Here is a 24,479-nt window from a genome sequence, read left to right as displayed (position 1 = left end):
ATGGAATACTATTGTGCCATAAGAAATGATAAGCAGATTGATTTCAGAAAAACAAAACAAAACTGGAAAAGAGTTACATGAACTGATGCAAAGTAAAGTAAACAGAACCATGGCGGAATATTGTACACAGTAATGACAATAATATATAATGATCAATTGTGAATAACTTAGATATTCTCAGCAATACAATGGCCCACAACACAACAATTCCAAAGGTATCATAGTGGAAAATGTTATTCATCTCCAGAGAAAAAAATGGTGGAGTCTGAATGCACATTGAAGCATACTATTTTTTTTTTTTTATGTTGGGTTGTTTTAGGTGTTATTTTGCTCTCTTTTCTTTCAAATTATATATGTATGATCTATATCAAATTGTATATCACTTCAAGGAGTAGAAAGGAGAGGGAGAGACAGAATTTGGAACTCAAAATTCTACATGTAATTGGGAAAAATAGTAAAATATTATTTTTTTTTAAAAAGAAAAAAATCTCAGCAGATAATTTCTTCGTACATATGTGGGTCCTTTTTATCTTTTTTGAGTATAGACTTAGTAATGGTATCACTGGATCAGACACTTTGTAAGCATTTTATAAATGTTATTTCATTTTATCTTCACAACCACCCAAAAGCCAAGTAATATTATCCCTATTTTACAGACGAGGAAACTGAGGAACACAAACACAAGTTCAGTGATTTGCCCAAGATCACACAGTTAGTATCTAAGGTTGGATTTGCACAAATATGTTCCCTGACTCCAGGCCTATTGCCCTTTACATTGTATCACCTAGCTACCCCTAATAGTTTTGAAGCCATCATTCTAAATTACTTTTTAGAACTGCGGGGCCAATTTACAATTCCAACAACAAGGCCCATTTCCCTGCTGCTCTTCTAGCATTTTCCATTTTCCTTTATTATCAACTTTGCCAATGTGATATGCCAGTGTGATCAAGTGGAACCTCAGAGCTTTAATTTATATTTCTCTAATTGTTAGTGATTTAGAACATTTTTTTTTTCCATGTGGCAATTGGCAGCTTGGATTTCTTCCTTTGGAAATGGCCTATTGACCATTTACTATTAAAAATGAATTCAACTCATAAATTTGAATCACTTCCTGATATCAGAAACATGACTTTTATGAAAGAAACTTGTGTGTTTTTTTTTCTATTGTAATTTTATGTACCTCTTGCTAATAGAATGGAAGTTTTTTTTTTTTTTCATCTTAATAATTTTGGACCAATATTGCCCATTGTGTTTGCCTTTCATTTTGCAGAATTGGAAACTTAAGGAGCATCTCTTAATTGGGAAATGGCTGATCAAGTTGTTTATGAATAGGAAGGAATACTATACATAATAAGAAATGATGAAGGAAACAGTTTCACAGAAACCTGAGAAGCCTTGTTTGTCTGCATCTGAGAATGCAGAATAAAGTGAATAGATCCAAGAGAATTACTATACATTAACAATATTGTAGAGATAAACTACTTCGAAAGGGTTAGGCACTCTGATCAAACAATGACTAATCAGAATTCATGATGAAGCATTGCTACCCATCTCCAGATAGAAAAATAATGGATTCAAAATAAATGCAAAATTGAAGTATATTTTTTAATACATGGTCATGATGGGAATTTGTTTTACTTGATTATCCATTTTTGTAACAGATTTTGTTTTTCTTGCCTTCTCAACTAGAGGAGGAGAAAGGTAATGAGGAAAAGGCAAATCTTCAGAGAAAAAATATTCTTGTTTTTTGTTTTGTATAAAAAGAGCTAAAATGGGAAGAAGAAGAATTTTGAGGGATTAAAATAGTTTCAAAAATGTGAGGAAGGCCAAAGCCTGAATTTTTGGAGTGTAACTTTGGATGGGAGTGGCAAGAAGTTGTAGAAGGAAAAGAAGGTCTTAAGCCCACAGGAAAAGGATTTGACCAAAAAGACCTTAGGAGGAAGGAGAAAGGAGAAGGAAAAACATTATGAAAACTCTTAGAAAAGTTCTTCAGTAGAAACAAGGATGTTAGTAATACATTGTAAGTTAAAGAAATTAAAGAATTAAAAGAGAATAATTAAAGAAATTAAGTATCATTCTAACAAAAGCTAGGTGTGAGGTTACTGTCCATTACCCCAATTAATATAATCACAAAAGGCATAAATTTCTTTATTGGCTCGGTTGATTAAAGGTATAAACTAGGTTCGAAGGCTTTCCTAATCAATTAGGAAAGGATGGATGTATTTTGATAATTGGATAAGAACAGCTGATGCCACGCAGAAATGGCTTGTAGTCCTTGTGGGGGTTTGAATAAAGCAACAAGCAAGTTTCGAATTCTCGAGTTTCAGGATTCTAAGAACAGGTCTGGCTCGGGTCGCAACAGTTCCAGCTAAGCCTCTCCCCTTTGGAGGCAGAGGTGGGTATAGATGGATCATCTTTGTCTCTTTCCTCTATACTCTGAGGATGCAACTGAATTTAGGATTTTCATTTATTAGCGCCATCTAAAAGGTCCCACAGATGGTGGGAATTTTCAAACTGTCATCCAATTGCACTGGCTGATAGTAGCCACTATTGAAAACTGAGAGATAAATTAGACATGTAGAAGAAAAGCAACTTCAGGATCCTACAGATCCTACACCAACCAACAGAGGCCAGCAGAGAAGCCTAACTAAGGAGAACTTCACAAAGTCTCCAGAAAAATAGAAAGGATTTCCAGTAAGGGGAACAATGAGTTTACACTCTTCCCACTTGAGTTTTCTGAGTCTGAACCCCTCTCCTCAAGTGCTGTGTACAAACAGAGAATATTCCTTCATTTCAAAAGGTACTTCTCTAACAGCTACTTTTATTTCTATTGAATGAATAGAAAAGGAAGATCACCAATAGGAAGGCTTAGAAAAGACCCTGCAACCTTTCTTGTTATCACAAATAACCCCGACAAAATAATAGTTTTGGTAACTCTACCTGCCAAAGGCTGTGGCAGTAACTAATAGCAACAGATATCCTACTAGCAATTTCTCACAGAAATCTTTCAGTAAAGCTACTAAATATAAATGTCAAAAACCTGAGGATCTCACCATGGTAACTAGGAAAAGCAATGATAATTTTACCTTGGCATACTTAGATAGTACATTGTTTTTATGTCTATAGTAGCCCAATGATTTATACCACTGTTCAAAGTGCACTTCAGCTTTTAAATTAAAAAAAAAAAAAAAAAGACAAGCTTTCTCTTCCTCCCACTCTCCTCTTTCTTTTCTCTATTGAGAAAGCAAGAAAGACAGACTTTTTTTAATAACAAAATTATTTTGCATAGTTAATCAGAACAAATTTTTATATTGGAGACATCTAAAAGAAGTATCTAAATATGCACTGAGTCCATCATGTCTCTGTCAGGAGGTGGGTAGCATATTATAAGTCCTCAGGAATTAATGATTAATCATCAGAATTCATCAGAATTTATAATATATACACATATACAGATACACACACAAATAAACACAAAATCTTGAGATTTTTGTACCTTTTGAACTAAACTCCTAATTACTTTTCAGAGTCATTCTTCTCATTTCTAGCTCATTTCTTTTCCAATTTTTTCTCAAGTGCACTAATTCTGTTTATTAAAAAAATTTAAACTTTTTAAAAACTCTTACTCCATATATTTGAGGAATTCTAGTTGAATTTGTGCCTCTCCCATATTTTTCTTTGGGGTATTATTTCTAGGTTTTTTGGAATTATCTTCTGGATTTGTGTCTCGAGTATCCTGCTATCATAGTGGCTTATTGTAATGGAATTACTTATTTATTTGTCCATTATTTAGGGATAGGCTCTGTCACAATTCAGGAGGGAAGATCTCAGCTGGTCTTTTTGCTGATCTTTTGGAGTATTGGATATTTGGTTAATCTAGAATCTCAGGAACATGCCAGGGATTTGCACACTTAGTTTTCTCAACGTAGTCTAATCCAGGGCAAAATCTGATTGCTGCCATCTGGTTTGAAGTATGAAAATTTCTAATTTGGGTTTAGATCTATGCAAAAGTAGCCTGCCAAGACCAGGAGATCATTATATACTTCAACAACAATACTATATGATGATCAATTCTGATGGACGTGGCCCTTTTCAACAATGAGATGAATCAAATAGAACATAGTTCCAATTAACTGAACCAGCTACACCCAGGGAAAGAACTCTGGGAAATGAGTATGAACCACTACATTGAATTCCCCATCTCTCTTTCCTTCACAGGTTAATTGTACACTATTTCCCTTTGTACAGCAAAATAACTGTATGGACATGTATACATATATTGTATTTAACATATACTTTAATATATATAACATGTATTGGTCAACCTGCCATCTGGGGGAGCGGGTGGGGGGAAGGAGGGGAAAAATTGTTAACAAAAGGTTTTGCAATGTCAGTGCTGAGAAATTATCCTTGCATATATCTTATAAATAAAAAGCTATAATAAAAAAAAAGTAGCCTGCTGTTAGACCCCCCTTTGATTCCCCATCACCAAGCTAGAGAAATTTCTTGATTCAGAGCGGCAAAATTAAAGCTTCCTTATTGATCTAATATTCTTGCTCTCCTATATTCTCCTGGCTAGACTAGATTTTGAAAGTAAGACTGTATGCAGCTAGCTTCCTCTTCTCAGACCACCATGGATTTTTGATCCAGAACTGGGTAATGAGTGACAAAGTTGCCGCTTCTAACCTGTCCCTGTTGTAGTGCCCCAGAATGGATCTGAGATTAGTCCCATCTGGATTTGAGACCACTCTTGCCTCAATAAACATCCTCTCCCTGAATGCTGAGGTGTATGCTTAGAAGCTCCCTAATTGCAGTGTTCTCATACCTCCTTGTCTGTCTCCTTATGTAGAGCAGAACTGGAGAAATAACTCACCCTAGCTTTTTTTTCCCACCCTGGATTTCCTCCTCAAGATTAGATCTAGTGTATTTTCTAGATCTGTTTAGAGAAGTATGTGAATGGACCTCATCAGCACACCACCACTGCTTCCTATCTATATTTCATCTTGACTCTGAGTCTTTTTTTTAACTTTATTTTATTTTTCATTTGTGGAATAAAACAAGATTTTCCATAACATAGTACAATAAAAAAGATGAGTTCAAATATGCAATAAAATTATCATGTAAATTTCTTTTTTTCTCCAAGGTAGCTACCATTAGACCGAAATAGATATATATTTATTTGCAAAATTATTTTATTCATTCTTCTATTTATCAGTTCTTTCTCTGGATGCAGATAATGTCTTTTTTTATATATCCTTTCTAATAAATTTGGATATTTACAGTATACAAAATATTTAACTCAATTATTTTTTAAAAAAATATTGCTGTTACTATATACATTGTTCTCTTGGTTCTGCTCATTTCATTCTATTATTTCATACAAGTCTTTCCATGTTATAGGGATATCATTGAGCTCATCCTTTCTTATAGCACCATGATGTTCCATCACAATCACATACCAGAACTTGTTCCGCCATTCACCAACTGATGGGCAACCTTGCAGTTTCCAGTTCTTTGCCACTGCAAAGAGAGCTGTTATAAACATTTTAGACCATATAGCTTCTTTCCTTTTTCCACAATCACCTTTGGAAATAGACCAAGTACTGGTATTGCTGGATAAAAGGGTATAGGTAATTCAGTAATTCCTCAAGATTGTTTTAATCGGCATTTCTCTAATCAATGATGATTTAGAACATTTTTTCATATGGCTGTAAATTGTTTTGATTTCTTCATTGAAGAACTACCAGTTCATATCCTTTCACCATTTATCATTTGGCGAATAACATATTCTTATAGATTTGACAAAAATTTTAGATACGAGACCTTTTTCTGAAAAACTGTCCATACAAATTTCCCCAAAATTTTCTACTTTCCTTCTGATGTTGTCTACATTTGTTTTATTTGTGTAATTTTTATTTTAATTAAAATTAAATTATTATTATATTATATATATCATATTATCTAAATTAATTAAAAATTAAAACTTTAATGTAATCAAAATTATACTTTGCTCTCTCTCATAGGCATTTATAAACTGTTTGCCTATCCACAACTCTGATAAATATGTTCCATGTTCTAATTTTCTTGTAAAATCTTTAAGGCTCATGTGTCTACTTTGATCTTATCTTAGTAAATAGTATGAGAAACTAGTCCATGCCCAATTTCTGCAATACTGCTTTCCAGTTTTCTTAGCAATTTTTACCCCAAAAAAATGAATTCATGTCCCAAAAGCTTAAGCTTTTCCATTTGTCAAATTTATTTGCTGATATAAATTGTATGTCTATTCTACTCCATTGACCTAACTTTTTATTTCTTAGGCAGTACAAAATAGTTTTGATAATTACTGCCTTATAATATGTTTTAAGAGCTGGTACTGCTAAATCTCCTTTCTTTACATTTTTTTTTCATTTTTCTTTTGCTAGTCTTGTCTTTTTATTTTTCCAAATGAATTGTACTATTATTCTAATTCAGTAAAATAATGTTTTGGTCGATTAAGTGGGATAATGTTAGATATATAAATTAGTTTGGGTAAAAGTGTCACTATCTTATATTGGCCCAGTATATCTGTGAACAATTAATATTTCTTCAAATTATTTAAATCTGATTTTATTTGTATAAATTTTTAAAAACAATTTTGTTTACATAGTTCCTGGTTTTGTTTTGATAGTTATACTCCCAAATATGTCATACTGTCTAGAGTTATTTTAAGTGGTGTATTTTTTTTTTATCATCTCTTCTTGCAGAATTTTGTTTGTGAAATGTTATGCCACAGTTCTCTTTTATTGTCCTGACTCAGTTTCCCTAATTATCCTGACTCAGTTTCCCTGCTTCTCAGTACTACAAAACCTCTCCTCCCTCTTTATCAGAATACTAGATAAGGATAAAAGATCTTATGTTTTAGAATATCAGAATGCTTCTCCCCAACTCAAGCTATTGGAATGTCAGCTACTGTCTTATCAAGATGCATCACCCCACATCCAGGGTGCCTCCCCCAATTATGTCATCCCATCTCTGGTGGCTCAGCCCACCCTAGAGTCCCATTCCCGCTCTCAGTATCCTGACTCTGCCCCTGCCCCAGTCTACCCTCTGCATCTGAGCCATGTGTATAGATGTCATTGAGAACTCTGATTGTAGGCTGGATTCTTGGAGACTAGTCTCATTCAGCCCTGGAACCAAACATGGATCCAGTCGTCCCAGTATATCTCTCCATTTAATAAATTATGAAATACTCTCTAATCTCTTTCTTGCTCAGTTTCTCTGGCATTACAGAAATAATGATGATTTATATGGATTTACTTCATATCCTGATACCTTGTAATCATCTTATTAACTGCAAAACAAGATAGTTTTATCACCTCATTCCTTGTTCTGATTCCTTCAATTTCTTTTCATTTTCTCATTGCTATTGCTAGGATTTCCAATACAATACTGAATAATCTTGGTAACAGTGGGCATCCTTGTTTCACAGCTGATCTTACTGGGAAGGTTTCTAGTATATCCCATTACAAATAATACTTGTAGATGGTTTTAGGTGGTTTTTATCAATTTAAGGAAAAAATCATTTATATCCATACTTTCAAGTGTTTTTAATAGAAAATAATTTTGAACTTTGTCAAAAGCTTTTTGGCATCTATATATGTAATCATGTGAATTTTTTTTTAATTTTGTAATTGATGTAATCATTTATGTTTTCCTTATTTTAAACCATTCCTGAATTCCTGGTATAAATCCCACTTGTTCATAATGTATAATCCTTGCAATGTATTGCTATAATCTTTTAGTTAGCATTATATTTAAGATGTTTGCATCCATATTTATTAATGAAATCGATCTATACTTTTGTTTTTATTCTCCCTGTTTAGTATTAATATCCTATTTCTTTCATTAAAAGAGTTTAGTAGAATCCCTTCTTTACCTGTTATTCCACATAATTTATTTAACATTGGAATTAGTTTATCTTTAAATGTTTGATGTTATTCACTTGTAAATCAATTTGGACCTGTTACTTTTCTCCTAGAAAGCACATTAATGATGTATTCAGTTTCTTTTTCTAAAAGATATCCTATTTCTTAGATTAATCTAGGCAATTTATCTTCTTGCAAATATACTTCCATATCACTTAAATTGTTAACTTTATTGACATATAATTGGGCAAAATACCTCATTATAATTGCTTTAATTTCATCTCTGTTAGAAGCATTTTCATTCTTTTCATTTTTAATACTAGTGATTTGGATATCTTCTATCTTTTTAAGGTATTCTGCCTCTTTTAAGGAATTTTTTTTTAAAAACTCATCTTACCTACTCATGAATGGAATATGTAAGGTGACTTCTTAATTCTCTAACTGTTTTACATTGTTACTTTGTTTTACAGAATTCAGTCAATAAGTATTTGTTATGTACTAAGTATTTTACTAAGAGCTAGGAGTACATGCATATGCAGAAAGAAAGATATTTGCCCCAAAGAGCTTCCATTCTAATAGAAGAAGATAACACATGAAAGGGAGCAAAGAAGAAGAGGATGGAGAGTGCCTGTGGCAGAAAAATTTCTTTGGAGATAGGTCAGCAGTATAGCTTGGGGAAGAATGAACTTGTGGTTGCCTGGGTTGCCTTTTTAAAATGGGGATTCTAGGATTAACCAACCAGGAATAGAGAGAAGTTGTTAGGATTGAGGGTACTTTCAAATATAAAGTGTAGTCCTACAGTGAAGTGAATTTCCAAAATTATAGGCCATTTGATTTGGGGTTTTTAGTCTGAATAGTACCAACTTATTAGAAGCTATCATACGTCCAGCATTATTTCCTCAGCTTAGATAAGAAACACATTGAAAGAATCAAGGCAAAAATAAGCATGTATCCTGTTGAATTATTTTTGTATAAGTGGCTATATGCTTGTCTAAGTACCCCAATATGGGTCCAGAGATAGTCTTTAATAAACATTGTAATTAAATAAGGTTAATGTAGGTGTAACTATCTCTCTATTCCTTAGTATTCTGAATCTGAGGAATCCAAATCTTTTTATTTGGCAGGTTTACATATATACTTCATAACTTTAAAGTCTTTTCCTTCTACTGTTTATGACCCCATCATTCAGATAAGTCATACTAGTCACTGTTAGCTAAAATAAGTGCTTTTGAGAAATTATATCATTCCAAATAAGTTGCAGTATAACATGTGTATCAGAAATATAATCAGAAATTCATCATTAAAAATACTTATTAAGCATCAACATAAATTCTTATGCTTTTCTAGAAAAATTAGAAAATATGTGTTCTTTAAATTAGTAATATTGAATGAGTTTTTGAGATTATAAAGTTTTGCTGTAAGAAATGAAAAACATTTATTTCAGAGAATCCTAGATAGTATGAAATTATGCAGAGTCAAGTAGAATTGGGAGAATAATTTATACAAGGCCAGAAACATTTTATAGAAAAACAATTTTAAGAGACTTAAGAAGTTAGCATCAATGCTTCTTGTTTCTGAAAGACCTATGATAAAACATGTTGCCCTACTCCTGAGAGGTTTTAGACATGAAGTACAAAGATATACATTTTTGGACATGGGCATTGGGTATATAAGTTTTGCTTGATTGCTTATTAACTATAAGAATTTGGGATGAGGGGGGGGGGTTCAGAGTCAAAATGCCAGAGAGGACACTCAATTCTTTCTGATTTCCCATGACTCTCAGATAATTAACAAATGCAGCCTCTGAATTAGCTCTGGACCAGCAGAATTCACAAATATTGGGAGTGTAACAAATTACCAGCAAAAGATAATTTTGAAGATTGTCAGAAAAGGTCTGTTTCAATCAGCCAGGGAGGGAGGCGGGCCAAGCTCAAGCAGGCCGAGCACAGGTGCCAGTGAAGACAGCACAGAGATGGTATGGTGCAGACCCCAAAGGGCGGAGAATCTACCTGGAGGAATATACAGCAATGTTGGCTACTGTGCCCTGGCTGCAAGCCAGTAGATCAGCAGAGAAGTTATAAAACATCCAACATAAACACAAAATGTAAAGATTGAACCCCAAAACACCAGAATCTCATGGGACCTGGCCATGCTCACCCATCACCTGGAGTGAGTCAGCACTAACTCAGTGCAGCTGCTGCCGCTTATAGAGGAAGCTAAGAAAACCTCCCCTGCCCTAAAAGCAGACCTTAACTTTTTTTTTTTAATGAGTAAAAAAGCAAAAAGAGCTCTGATGATAGATAGTTTTTATGGTGAAAGAATAGATTTCAAACTCTAAAGAGACTAAAAGCAGATCGTCTCCTGATGAAGCCCACAAAGGTGATATAACCTGATCCCTATTACATAAGGCTCTACTAGAAATTAAAAAAGACCTTTCGCAAGAGGGTTTGGAAAAGACGTGGAACTAATTAAAAGACAGATTTGATAAAATGGGAAAAGAAAACAACTCCCAGAAAGATAGAATTTGTGAAATGGAAAAAGAAAACAACTCCTTAAAAAACAGAATTTGTGAAATGGAAAAAGGAAATAACTCCTTAAAAAAACAGAATTTGTGAAATGGAAAAAAATTCCACAGAACAAAACAACTCATTTAAAAATTCAATTGGACAAATTAAGAAGTTAAAAAAAAGTGAAGAAAATAACTCACTAAAATACAGAAATGAACAAATAGAAATGAATGACTCAAGGAGACAAGAAGAATCAGTCAAGCAAAACCCCCAAAATGTAAAACACCTAATTGGAAGAACACCTGGAAAAAAATCTAGAAGAAACAATCTAAGGATTATTGAACTCCCTAAAAATCATGATGAAAAAAAGAGCCTAGATACTATTTTTCAGGAAATCATCAAAGAGAACTGCCTGGATGTCATAGAATCAGAAGGTCAAATAGCTACTGAAAGATTTCACTGAACACTTCCTGAAAGAGACCCCAAAATTAAAACTCCAAGGAATATTGTGGCTAAATTTCAGAACTATCGGACCAAGGAAATAGTATTACAAGCAGCCAGAAAGAAACAATTCAAATACTTAGAAGTCACAATGACGATTACCTAGAATCTAGTAGCTTCCACCTTAAAGGATCAAAGGGCCTGGAATCAAATATTCTGAAAGGCAAAGGAACGTGGAATGCAGCCAAGAATAATTTACCTCGATAAACATTTTCTTTCAGGGAAGAAGATGGACATTCAGTTCCATTTATTTCTGATGAAGAAATCAGAGTTAAACAAAAAATTCGACCTCCTAATGTAGAACTCAAGAGAAGCAGAAAAAGGTAAAAAGAAAAGAACTCTTGAGAACTATATTTCTGTTATGGATATACATAGAGAGTGCATGTATAATCTGACTTTACTGTTATAATATAAAAATATAAAATATAATATAAAAAGTATAAAAATATAAAAAAGAAACTAGAAGTGAAAAAGGGATTGTACAGGAAAAAGAGGAAAGTGGAAATAAAATGAGAGAAGTTACATCTCAGGAAGAGGCAAAGAAAATCTATTATAATTGAAGGAAATAAGGGAAGATAATGAATATTGTATGAATCTTACTCTCATTAGATTTGACTCAAATAAAGAATATTAGTCATTTTGGTTTCACCAAGAAACATCCCTCACCTTATAGAAAAGTGGCAGAGGAAACCAGAAAGGGGAAGGAATAGGACAAATAGAAGCGAAAACAGAAATAGTAGGGAAAAGGTATAAGAAAGGGGTAAGGTCTCTAAAGGGAAGACTGCTTGATACAAGTAGTGGTCATAAGTAAAATACTGAGGAGGGAAAGGAAAAAGAGAAGTATAATCTGGGGTAATAAGATGGCAGGAAATACAGAATTAGTAGTTTTAACCATAAATGTGAATGGAGTGGACTCTCCCAAAAAGTGTAAGCAGATAGCAGACTGGGTTAAAAGACAGAATCCTACCATATATTGTCTACAAGAAACACATTTAAAGCAAAGCAATACATACAGAGTAAAGGTAAAAGTCTAGAGCAGAATCAATAATTCTTCAGGTGAAGTAAAAAAAGCAGGGGTAGATCAAGCAAAAGCAAAAATTGATTTAATTAAAAGAGGTAAGGAAGGGCACTATATCTTGCTAAAGGAATGAAGCAATCAGTACTAAACATATATGCCCCAAGGGATATAATATCTAAATTACTAAAGGAGAAGTTAAGAGAGTTGCAAAAAGAAATAGACAGCAAAATCATAATAGTAGGAAATCTTAATCTTGCTGTCTCAGAACTAGATAAATCAAACCACAAAATAAACAAGAAAGAAGTTAAAAAGGTAAATAGATATTAGAAAAGTTAGGTATGATAAATCTTTGGAGAAAATTGAATGGAGACAGAAAGAAGTACACTTTCTTCTCGGCAGTTCATTAAACCTATGCAAAAATTGACCATATATTAGGCCATAAAAGACCTCAAAATCAAAGAAAGGCAGAAATAGTAAATGCATTTTCTTTTTGGATCATGATTCAATAAAAATTACTTTCAATGAAAGGCCAGGGGAAAATAAAAAAGTAATTGGAAACTAAATAATCTTATCCTAAAGAAAGAATGGGTGAAACAGCAAATCTAGACACAATCAATAATTTCATCTAAGAAAATGACAATAATGAAACAGCATATCAAAATTTGTGGGATTCAGTCAAAGTGATAATAAAAGGAAATTTTATATCCCTAGAGGCTTATTTGCATAAACTAGAGAAAGAGGAGATGAATTTTGCTTGCAACTAAAAAAGGCAGAAAAAGAACAAATTAAAATCTCCAACCAAATACTATACTTTACCAAGTTCCTTTGCTTTTTGTAATATCAGATTCCAGGCCCTTCAATCCTTTAATGTGGAAGCTGCTAGATCCTGAGTGATCCTTATTGTGGCTTCTCGGTATTTAAATTGTTTTTTTCTGGCTGCTTATAGTATTTTTTCCTTGGTCTAATAGTTCTGGAATTTAGCCACAATATTTCTTGGAGTTTTAATTTGGGGATCTCTTTCTGTAGGTGATTGATGAATTCTATCAATGTCTATTTTACCCTATGTTTCTATGACATCTGGACAGTTCTCTTTGATGATTTGTCTTGGCTCTTTTTTTCATCATGTATTTCAGGGAGTTCAATAATCCTTAGATTGTCTCTTCTAGATCTATTTTCCAGGTCGGTAGTTTTCCCCATTAGTTATTTTACATTTTTTTTCTTTTTTCTTTTGGTTTTGCTTGACTGATTCTTGTTGCCTTATTGAGTCATTCATTTCCATTTGTTCAATTCTGAATTTTAGTGTGTTATTTTCTTCATTTACTTTTTTAAACTTCTTTTTGTATTTGTCCAATTGAATTTTTGAATGAGTTGTTTTGTTCTATGGAATTCCATTTCACAAATTCTGCTTTTTAAGGAATTATTATGCTGTATTTATATTTCTATTTTAAAAATAAATTTTGTTTTTTGTTTGTTTTGTTTTTTCATTTTCAGGTTGTTTTTTTTTTCCAAATTTTGTTTTTTAGGGAGTTATTTTCTTTTTCTATTTCAAAAATTCTGTTTTTCTGGGAGTTGCTTTCTTTTTCCATTTACCAAATCTATCTTTTAATGAGTTATAAGCTTTTTGCATTTCACTATGTCTGTTTTGTGTTGCCTTTTCCAAACTCTCTTGCACAGCTTTCATTTCCTTTCCCCATTTTTCTTCTGGTTCTTTTTTAAAGATCCCTTTTAAGTTCTTCTAAGAGAGCCTTGTGTGATGAGGACCAGGTTATTTCACATTTTGGAGCTTCATCTAGAGACAATCTGCCTTTAGTCTCCTCAGGATTTGAAATCTATTCTTCTCTTTCTCCATAAAAGCTGTCAATTGTTAAAGTCCTCTTTATTTTTTTACTGTTTTTTTTTTTTTTTTTTTTTTAAAGTTAAGTTAAGGTCTGCCTTTAGGGAAGGAGAGGTTTTCCAAGTGACTGCAGCTGCATTGGGTCACTGTTGATTCACATCTCATGCTGGCTCTGCCTCGTGGAGTTGTCAGCAATGCTCCAGAGCTTTGTGCTGTCTGCCCCTGGTGTTTGTGATCAGCTGCTTGGGCCTCACTATCTCTCTCCCCCTTCCAATTGAAACAGACTTTCTCTGGTCTGCTTTCTGCCCCCAATTCTCTGCCTCGCACAAGTCACACTGCCACAATGAGACTGTTCTACCCTGGTGCCCAGTTCTGTCTGCGCTGGCTTTTGTGGTCAGCTGTTTATGCTTCTCGGGCTCTCTCCTGTTTCCAATTGAAGCAGACCTTTTTTGGTAATCTTTGAAATTATCTTCTGCTGATAATTTGTTGCACTCTCAATGTTTGTGGGTTCTGCCTATCCAGAACTAATTCAGAGGCTGGATTTCATAATTATTGTAAGGGTTGTAAAGAAGGTCAGAGCGAAATGTGTACCCTCTCTGCCATCTTGGCTCTGCCCCTGGAAGTCCACGATGATCATGGCTCTCTTTAACAATGAGATGATTCAAATTAATTCCAATTGTTCAGTGATGAAGAAAGCCATCTACACCCAAAGAGAGGACCGTGGGAGCTGAGTGTGGATCATAACATAGCATTCTCACAGTTTCTGTTGTTTTCTTGCATTTTGTTTTCTTTACCAATTTTTTTTTTCTTTCTTGATCCAATTTTTCTTGTGTAGCAAGATAACTGTATAAATATGTATACATATATTGGATCTAACATATATTTTAATATATTTAACATGTATTGGACTACCTGCCAGCTAGGGATGGGGGTGGGGGAAAGGAGGGGATAATTTGGAACAGAAGGCTTTGCAAGGGACAGTGTTGAAAAATTACCCTTGCACATGTTTTGTAAACAAAAAGCTTTAATAAAAAAAATTTTTTTAAAGAATTTTTTGGTTTTTTGTTACTGTTTTCATGTTGGACTTACTTTTGATTTTCTTCTTCTCATTGTTTATCACGTTTCCTACAAAAAAAGCTTAATAAATAATTATTTACTGAATGAACTCTTGTCTACTGAAATTTTTCTTTTCTCTGAGGCTCTGATGGGACACCATTTTTTTTCCTGTGGTAGTTTTCTTTGATTCTTACTTCTCCCTCTGAAAAAGATCATCCCCTCTCATTTTCATGAAGCATTTATAACTTTTACCTCTGTCATATTCTACCTTGCATCCTAATTATGCATGTGGTACAATATTTCTAAAGTTAGTGTCTTGAAGGAAGAAAGTTAATTTGAATCATCAGCATCTATCATGGCCATATGGTTTGTAGTTGTTAAATTGAAATTGAAATTGAAATAAATTGAAATAAAAATGAATTTAAATAAAATTTTTCAAAACAAGAAGAATTCATAATTTGGTTGACATGCAATGCAAAAGAAAGGGAGATCAACCATGCCACTCCCCAGATCAAATCTAATTATTAATACTGTTTGCTAGGTATGTGTATTTTTTGATCAAAACAATGTCAAATATATAACATAAGCTAAAAAGAGTAATTAGAAGACTTGTTTTGATTTAAGAACCCATGGATTTATCAAATAATGATTTTAAATTACTCATCTCTAAATATCAAAATTTTGAAAAAAAATTTCCCATTTTTTGGTCAGGGTTAAATCCAGATAAACATCTTGGGAAGACACTGGATCAAGTGGAGTCTGATCTCTGTGAGGTAAGAAATACTTATGGTTGATCAAAATATGTACTTTAAAGTAGAAAAAGTTGTACTACTTGCTAAAATTAGTTTCACATTAAAAACATCACAAAAGCAAGTTTTAAATTTCTAATGTGCAAGTACTTTAAAAAGTCTTATGAATTAGCAACAGTCCACTTGGCCTAAGGCCCAATAAAGTAAATTTTACTTGTAGTATGTTATAAAATTTGCTTTTTTTTCTTGCCATTCTAAGAACTATTGTTATTATCCTGGGAAATGTGGAGATACTTGGCAAATATTGTATATGGTACTAAAGAATTTTCATGCAAAAATAATATTAAATACCTTTCAGACAATGTCATTGTTATTTTTCTTTATCCTTTAAAATTAAGTGCTAAAGCAATTATTGCCTTCTCATATACAAGTGTTTTTATGTTAATGCTAGCCAAAGTTTTAGAAGTACTATATTTAGCTTAATATAGACTATTTACCGCTTAGATTTCATTTTTTGAAACCAAAGCATGACCACATAAATAATGAGTGATACTTTTCAAGGTATCCCTGACATGATTTGCTTTTTCTATCCCTCTGGTAACCTTACGCATGTTAAATACCAGTTTTAGCTACTTAATTTCCTCATCTATTGTTAAGGACCATGCCTAGGTGAAGGGGCAAGTCAGTTCTCCAAGAGACTTCACAGCTGTGAATCATAACATCTGGAGGAGTTGCAAGGCAGCCTTTGCTGACACAGGTGTTATGGACTGGGAATGAAATAAATCAGGGGCAGAGGGAACAGGAGAGAGGTCAGCAACGCAACGGCCGCTCAGTGAAGAGGTCAGATAACAAAAACTGCCCCTCAGTTTCCTTGTATCTTCCTCTCACACGAGGAGATCCATTCTACAGGTCTGGTGTTGGATCTCCAGCAGCCATTGGCAGGTGGCTTCCAGATGTTGGAGAGGACACACATGTCTCTCTGAGCTCTCCTCTACCCTCAAAATATTTTTACGAAACAGCCTCTGAATTATTGCTTGATTATCAGAACCCAGGAATATTGGGAGTGCAACATATTACCAACAAAAGATAATCTTGAAATTCACCAGAAAAGGTCTGTTTTTGCTTGTACACGGGGATGAAATGGGGCTGAGCCAGGCGCAGACTCAGGTGGATGGGCAGTGAGAGCATGGAGAACAGCTCACGCTGAGCAGGGGTGGGACAGGAGGATTTTGGGGGGAGAGGGGAGTTGGTCTCTGCCCAGCAGAAAATCTGTGGGGACAACTCTACCACAGTATTGGCTACTCTGCTGCTCTGGCAGCAAGCCAGTAGATCAACACAAAAGCTATAAACACAGAGGTAAAGACTATTTCTTGTTGTCTGCTGAGAAAGCTCGGTAATCCCTCATTGCTCCAAAAGCAAACGCTTTTTTTGTTTGTTTGTTAAAATGAGTAAAAAGGCAAAGCAGGCCCAAACTATAGATAACTTCTATACTGGAAGAGAGCAGATTTCAAACCCTGAGGAGACTAAAAACAGTTTATCTCTAGATGAAAATCCAAAAGTAGATATGATTTGGTCCCCACCACATAAGGCTCCCATAGAAAAAATTTAAAAGGCTCTTAAAAGAGAGCTAGAAGAAAAATGGGGAAAAGAAAGGGTCTGGATAAGGCATATAACTCATTAAAAGATAAGAGTGGAAAAAGAAAATAACTCCCTGAAAAACAGAATTTGTGAATTGGAAAAAGAAAATAACTCCTTAAAAAATAAAATTGGCGACATCTCTAGAAGCCTACTTGCATAAAATAGAGAAAGAAAATCAATGAATTAGGCTTGCAACTTAAAAAGCTAAAAAAAAGAACAAATTAAAAACCCCCAAACACTAAACTTGAAATTCTAAAAATAAAAGCAGAGATCAATAAAATTGAAAGTTAAATAACTATTGAATTAATAAATAAAACTTAAGAGTTGGTTCTATGGGAAAAAAAAAACAACAATAAAATGTGGTGAGCTTTTTCTTCTCAAAACACTGCCAGGTGATAAAAGTTCAGATCTTTTATTATCTTCAATATAGCCCGGTTAGCTTAGAGGCCTATCTCTCTGCTTGGTTCCAAGAGCTCTCTCCAAATGTCTTTAAATCCAAAGGTCTGGTCCTTCAGCCTCTGCCTCTGCTTTCTTCAGCCTCCAGCCAGCTCCAGTCTTCATGTAATTCCGGTGAAATCTCGACTTGTAGCGTCTTCCTCTCCAGAACTCTCCGACTGGCCCATTGGCCTATTTATGCTCCTTCCAGAGAGAGGGATTATGGGTAGTTCTACTTAGTACCTTGTTTCAGGTTCTGCCCAAAACATCTTCTTGTAAGATTAGATCAACTCTAATTAGTTAGCAGTTCGTAAGGATTCCAACAATATCCATGTTAAATATGTTACAGTATTTCATAGATACAATTTATGTGTGCAGAACCAAACAGTTCTCTTGTACAGGAAGAATTGGATTCAGAAAGTAAAAATAACCTGGGGAAGAAAAACAAAAACGCAAACAGTTTACATTCATTTCCCAGTGTTCTTTCTTTGGGTAGCTACTTTTGTCCATCATTGATCAATTGAAACTGAGTTAGATCTACTCTTTGTCGAAGAAATCCACTTCCATCAGAATACATCCTCCTACAGAATTGTTGTTGAAGTATATAATGATCTCCTGGTTCTGCTCATTTCACTTAGCATCAGTTCATGTAAGTCTCTCCAAGCCTCTCTGTATTCATCCTGCTGGTCATTTCTTACAGAACAATAATATTCCATAACATTCATATACCACAATTTACTCAACCATTGTCCAATTGATGGGCATCCATTCATTTTCCAGTTTCTAGCTACTACAAACAGGGCTACCACAAACATTTTGGCACATACAGGTCCCTTTCCCTTCTTTAGTATTTCTTTGGGATATAAGCCCAATAGAAACACTGCTGGATCAAAGGGTATGCACAATTTGATAACTTTTTGGGCATAATTCCAGATTGCTCTCCAGAATGGTTGGATTCGTTCACAACTCCACCAACAATGCATCAGTGTCCCAGTTTTCCCGCATCCCCTCCAACATTCATCATTATTTTTTCCTGTCATCTTAGCCAATCTGACAGGTGTGTAGTGGTATCTCAGAGTTGTCTTAATTTACATTTCTCTGATCAATAGTGATTTGGAACACTTTCATATGAGTGGAAATAGTTTCAATTTCATCATCTGAAAATTATTCATATCCTTTGACCATTTATCAATTGGAGAATGGTTTGATGTCTTATAAATTAGAGTCAGTTCTCTATATATTTTGGAAATGAGGCCTTTATCTGCACCTTTAATTGTGAAAATGTTTTCCCAGTTTGTTGCTTCCCTTCTAATCTTGTCTGCATTTGTTTGTTTGTACAAAGGCTTTTTAATTTTATGTAATCAAAATTTTCTATTTTGTGATCAATAATGATCTCTAGTTCATCTTTGGTCACAAATTCCTTCCTCCTGCACAAGTCTGAGAGGTAAACTATCCTATGTTTCTCTAATTTATTTATAATCACGTTCTTTATGCCTAAATTATGGACCCATTTTGATCTTATTTTGGTACGGTGTTAAGTGTGGGTCCATGTCTAATTTCTGCCATTCTAATTTCCAGTTTTCCCAGCAGTTTTTGTCAAATAATGAATTCTTATCCCAAAAATTGGGATCTTTAGGTTTGTCAAACACTAGATTGCTATAGTTATTGTCTATTTTGTCTTGTGAGCCTACTCTATTCCACTGATCAACTAATCTATTTCTTAGCCAATACTAAGTGGATTATGGTGGCTGCTACTTTATAATATAGTTTTAGATCAGGTACAGCTAGGCCACCTTCATTTGATTTTTTTTTTCATTAATTCCCTTGAAATTCTCGACCTTTTGTTCTTCCATATGAATTTTGTTGTTATTTTTTTCTAGATCATTAAAATAGTTTCTTGGGAGTCTGATTGGTATAACACTAAATAAATAGATTAGGTTAGGAAGTATTATCATCTTTATTATATTCGCTCGGAACGTGCTTGAAGAAAAGCAAACAGTGTCAATATATACATCTGTCATCTGTACAGATAATGTTTTCATGTCTTTTATTTTTACTTTATTTATCATAGTTAACAATGACTTAGTCTCAAAGGGGTTCTTAAACTAAAACTATTTTTTTTATTGTATATAGTGTTCTCTTGATTCTGCTCACTTCTACATTAATTTCTGCAAATCTTTCCTTGCCTAAGATCATTGAGTTCCTCATTTCTTATAGCACAGTAATATTCCATCACAATTATACACCATAATTTGTTCAGCTATTCCCTAATTAATGAAGATTCATACATTTCCAGTTCTTAGTCACCACAAAGAATTTCACATTTGAAATTATTATTAATTAATTTTCTGGGTTTTTTTTTCTCTCTCTAAGAATTTGATATCGTGCGTCTATGGCAAACTTCTTAAGTATATTCACTATTTGTAGCAATTTGGCTTAGATGGTTAATAAAAAGCAAATATTCCCAGAAGATAAACCAGGTGTGTGAGAGGATCAATCTTAATTTTATGGATTGAATAAAATATTCTTACATTTGGAATACTTTAAAAAATCATGCTAGATTAATAATTTTTTCCTACTACACACATGCACACATATATGTATGTATTTATATATACACAAAGTAGTTATTTACTTATTTGTAAATCTTTACACAAAGTGGTTATTCACTAACCATTTACTTATTTGTAAATCTTGACTTCTAGAATATTATAGTTATAATAGCACTTCACAGCCCATTTACCCTGTTTCCCCCCTTCTTGTACAAGGTGAACATTATGTTTACTGAAAGAAAACACAAAATAAATCTAATTGGCTAATTCTCCTAGAGCCCAATGAATCTGACAACAAAAGGGGAAAAAAAAGATATATCTTTGTATACTTTTTTCTTATACACAGTGTATGGGAATTTTTCAATTTAATACCAGTGATGATAATCTGTATCACTGCCCAAGATAAATCAAATATTTGATAGTGCTTAGAGCAGCTAATCTTTTTGAGTAAGGTGATTAACCATATCAATAAGATGAACGAATAACTTTAAGTCTTTTAACTTGTTAGTACAATTCTCAGAAATTATTAAGAAACTTCACAGTAAAATAGATATAATACCCCAAATACAAAAATATGTTAAATGCTAGAAAGAATATTGGGAAAATCTACCAGGTCTTTGGTGATTTATGGTATAGTATCAAATTTTGCATGTATATGTTAAATTTCAAATAAAATATTAAGATTTTCCTTATAGATACATCAAAATCATTCCCCTTATTTTGTAAGTTCCTTCTCATATGAAGTTTAGGAGATGAGCATAAATGCATACTTGAATGAAGTAACATGTATACATATGAAATCTCTATAGAACATCTACCCTGCTTATAATGGACATAATAACATCTAATATGAAACTTCCCAATATGTCTTAAGATCATAGATTTAAAACAGGAAGGGATCCATTCCCTTAATGTCCATTTGCTTCAAACTCATCATTTTACAGATAAAGGAACAGAAGCACAGAAAGGTTAAAAGAGTTGCCCAATATCTTTGGCATCTTAGGTAAAATTTGAAGCCAGGACTTCCTGACCCCCAAATCTAGTGCCTTATCCAATACATCTTGCTTCCTCTTTATCTTTAAAACCTTTGCAATTGAATGGACCAGAGGTTATATGTAATTAATGCATATTCTGTTTTTATAGTTACTTATTTAAAGTCATCATAAGTTTTTCACTGTATAAATTATTGAACCAGAAACCTGGGTTCAAGTCCCTAATTTACCATTAATTAACCGTAGGCAAATAATTTATTCCATTTCTGCCAAGGTTTATCTTATCTATAAAGTAGGCAAGATACAATTTGACTTTTCCAACCTCAACAGTGGGAACTCTCTTATTTTCCTCTGCCACTAGAGTAGTAAAAGGTGAAGGAAATCATGGATTGATGATTTCTTGCCAGTGATTGTAAAGGAGAAGGTAAAGGAAATTCCTGAAAAACACATCGGAAAATATATTCTGAAGTCCAGATGTTGTACATGCAGATGAACTTTTAGACCATAAAAGATAACATAATGGTGATACAATTTGTTGGATTCAGGCCCTCATTAACTTTCATATAAACTATTGTAATAACCTAATAATCAGAGTTTTTTTAAACTAGTATAAATGTTACTTTCTCTATATAATCTTGCTTAATATTCTCCAATTAGAAATGATTTCTCTAGAATTTGTTTTCTTACTGGTTATACACACTTATACTCTAATTTGAAATATGTATTTCTGTATAACATGGCTTATCTACCCTGTCAACAATTATGAGTTCTTTGAGGTCAGAAACTATATTTTTCTTTACAAATAAATAATATTTTGCTTATAGTATTCATTTAACAAGTGTTTGTTTAATAATTTATAACTGTTTATAATCCTCACTTTGTACTTGGAAATTCTCTTATGTAGTTAGAAAACAGGAAAGAGCTTCACATATCTACTTTATAAGAATTTAAATATCCTCAAGAATGAAATATAAAAATCTCAACATAAGCCTCTTCCCCTGAGAGTTTGAAAAAATTCAGACAGAGAAATATGAGACTATGTGTGTGGAAAATGCTGACATGAGTCTTAATACTGAACATAGTTCCTGACAGTTAACTTTATAACTTTTTTCAAAACATAAGTTAAAAGATATTTTCAGGAGTGAATTTTCCAGTTTTTCCCTGACACAGCCATTCTGTAGTCTTATATGTGATATACTAATTCTTTATTGAAAGTTTAGTATTTATTATTTGAGAAACAAAAATATATTACCTTTGTCATGACAGATCTACATATTTGAACACTGAGACTATTCAGAGTTGATTGTTAGGGTTTAAAAGAGGTGAGGTTGAGATGAAGGGAATAAAAAAAACCCTTAAATTAATAAATAGATCTTGGGTTTAGAGATAGAATGTTAATAGTCTAGTATCTAAACTATACACACACACACACACACACACACACACACATTATATATTATGCAAACTAATGTCTACTATGACCTCATGTTACAGAAGACGTGAATGAAGATCCAGAAAAGGTAAGTAATGCAGTTAGGAATTGAAGCTAGGTTCTCTTACTCTAAAAACACTATGCTTCATACACCCAAGATAGAAAAATATTCTGTTAATAGTTGTTAGTAGCATCTTTTAGGTACTTGTGAAAAAAATTAATTACAATACCATGATTTCTTAGATCATCATGATTTAGGAATTATCTTTCCTTCCAAAGTTTATTGTCAGTATATTTACAATAAGACATCAATATTCCCCATCCATTAAATTCCATGCTAGTAAAAGATCATGTGTTAATTATCATTATATTTCACCCAGCATTTTTTCAAAAAGCTTTGCACATAGTAGGAAACAGTAAGGATTTTTGAATTGAAGTCAGTGGAATTATTTTCATTGGATTAGGTTATGATGTAAAACTTCTTTTAAAAGTACAAGCCAGGAAATTTCCCCCACTGCACTTTGTACAAGTAGTAAAGAAATAGTTTCCTGCCAACTACCTTTAAAATACTGACCTCTGCCTCTTCAGTTGTACTTTTTCAGGTATTATTAGTAATAATCTAATTTGTACTAATTACAGTCAATTACAGAACTAAAGGAACTGTCTCTGGCCCAAGACAAAATATGCTCAGGTTCCCAAATTCAAACAAGAAGTATGATTTTTTAACAAAATCATCAATTGGATCTCTCCTTGCTAGATAAGTTGAAGAGTTATCTCTACATGCACAGAAGACAAGACAACTTATTTTTTTCTGTTAGTTGTTAAAGTCACTTGGATTTTGCTCATCTTTCATGTGATTGATGCCTTTCAGAGCAAAGCATAGAATACATGTAGTAAGAACTCTGAACTCTGTGACTGGTCTTGATCCAAACTCTGCTGTTGTTAGTTGCTTTGTTGTTAGTCCTGCTTTCTTCATCTTGCCAAATGTTTTATTAAAGAGGGTCCTAGTAACATTTCCAGAACACTGTCCTTTTATATTCTTTCTCAAATAAAACTTTTAAGAGGTTTTTCCCCCAAAATGGGAAGCTACTGGTTTCATTTATCTTTAATTTCTATAATGAGACTGTTCTGTCTTGTTATATAAAATTTAGTCCTGTTAATGAATAGCCTGAAAATCATGATAATTGGCATTTAAAGTGGTGGACTGAAGTGCAGTGGAGCAAAGGACTTCATCACCACTAGACACACCTGTCAATAATTCTATCCTCTTGGGATGTCCAGACCATAACAACTTGGATGCAGTTCAGCAGGAAGATAGTTGAACTAAACTATTCAGCTTTTTAAAAAAATTACTCTCTTGGGTAGATTACTTGCTGACATAGAATCATTAATCAATTCTTCTGGTGTTTCCAGTTTTATTCCAAGTATACCTTTCCCCAGCTTTGAAGCTACTTTTTTTTTTTTTTTTTTTGCATTTAATTTGCTTTTTCTTTAGCTGTCTGAATAACCAGTTACCTCTGGTCAAGTTAATTCTACCAGAAAAAGTTAAGGACTTATGTGCAAAGGGCTATGCTAAGTGTTAGGTATATAAAGACAGAAATAAATTAGTCCCTACTCCCAAGAACTGTATATTCTGTTGACTATGGAATTTAACCACAATAAACCACTTTTTTCTCCATGCATTTCAGCTTAAGACCCTTTTCTCCATTTTACTTCCTCTTAGCCTGTTAATCACCACAGATCTGTTTCCCTTTATATCCACTGAGGAATTTTCAGAGTTTTTGGAACAAAGCAAGTTGTCCCTGAACCATAATCATTGGGAATTCTCCATATTTGGCCATTGTGATTTTCATTGCTTTTT

The 24,479-nt window shown here is 33.3% G+C and overlaps 1 protein-coding gene and 1 long non-coding RNA gene across 3 annotated transcripts in view; one reads left to right on the top strand and one right to left on the bottom strand.

The window, feature by feature from the left end:
* The window catches only part of DPH6 (diphthamine biosynthesis 6), a 492,232-nt gene that overhangs the window by 167,965 nt on the left and 299,788 nt on the right, over positions 1-24,479 (top strand). For both annotated transcript variants that reach the window (XM_051977032.1, XM_051977031.1), the window contains exon 6: positions 15,532-15,593. In XM_051977032.1, the coding sequence (XP_051832992.1) occupies positions 15,532-15,593 (62 nt within the window). The remainder of the gene's footprint in view (positions 1-15,531; positions 15,594-24,479) is intronic.
* Positions 1-24,479, bottom strand: part of LOC127549203 (uncharacterized) — a 130,164-nt gene that overhangs the window by 62,099 nt on the left and 43,586 nt on the right. The gene's annotated exons all lie outside the window — the stretch shown is intronic.

The sequence above is a fragment of the Antechinus flavipes genome, chromosome 2 (genome assembly GCF_016432865.1).
Source record: "Antechinus flavipes isolate AdamAnt ecotype Samford, QLD, Australia chromosome 2, AdamAnt_v2, whole genome shotgun sequence".
Lineage (NCBI taxonomy): Eukaryota > Metazoa > Chordata > Mammalia > Dasyuromorphia > Dasyuridae > Antechinus > Antechinus flavipes.
The sequence above is the reverse complement of the archived record's forward strand: the minus strand, read 5'-3'. Positions and strand labels throughout refer to the sequence as shown.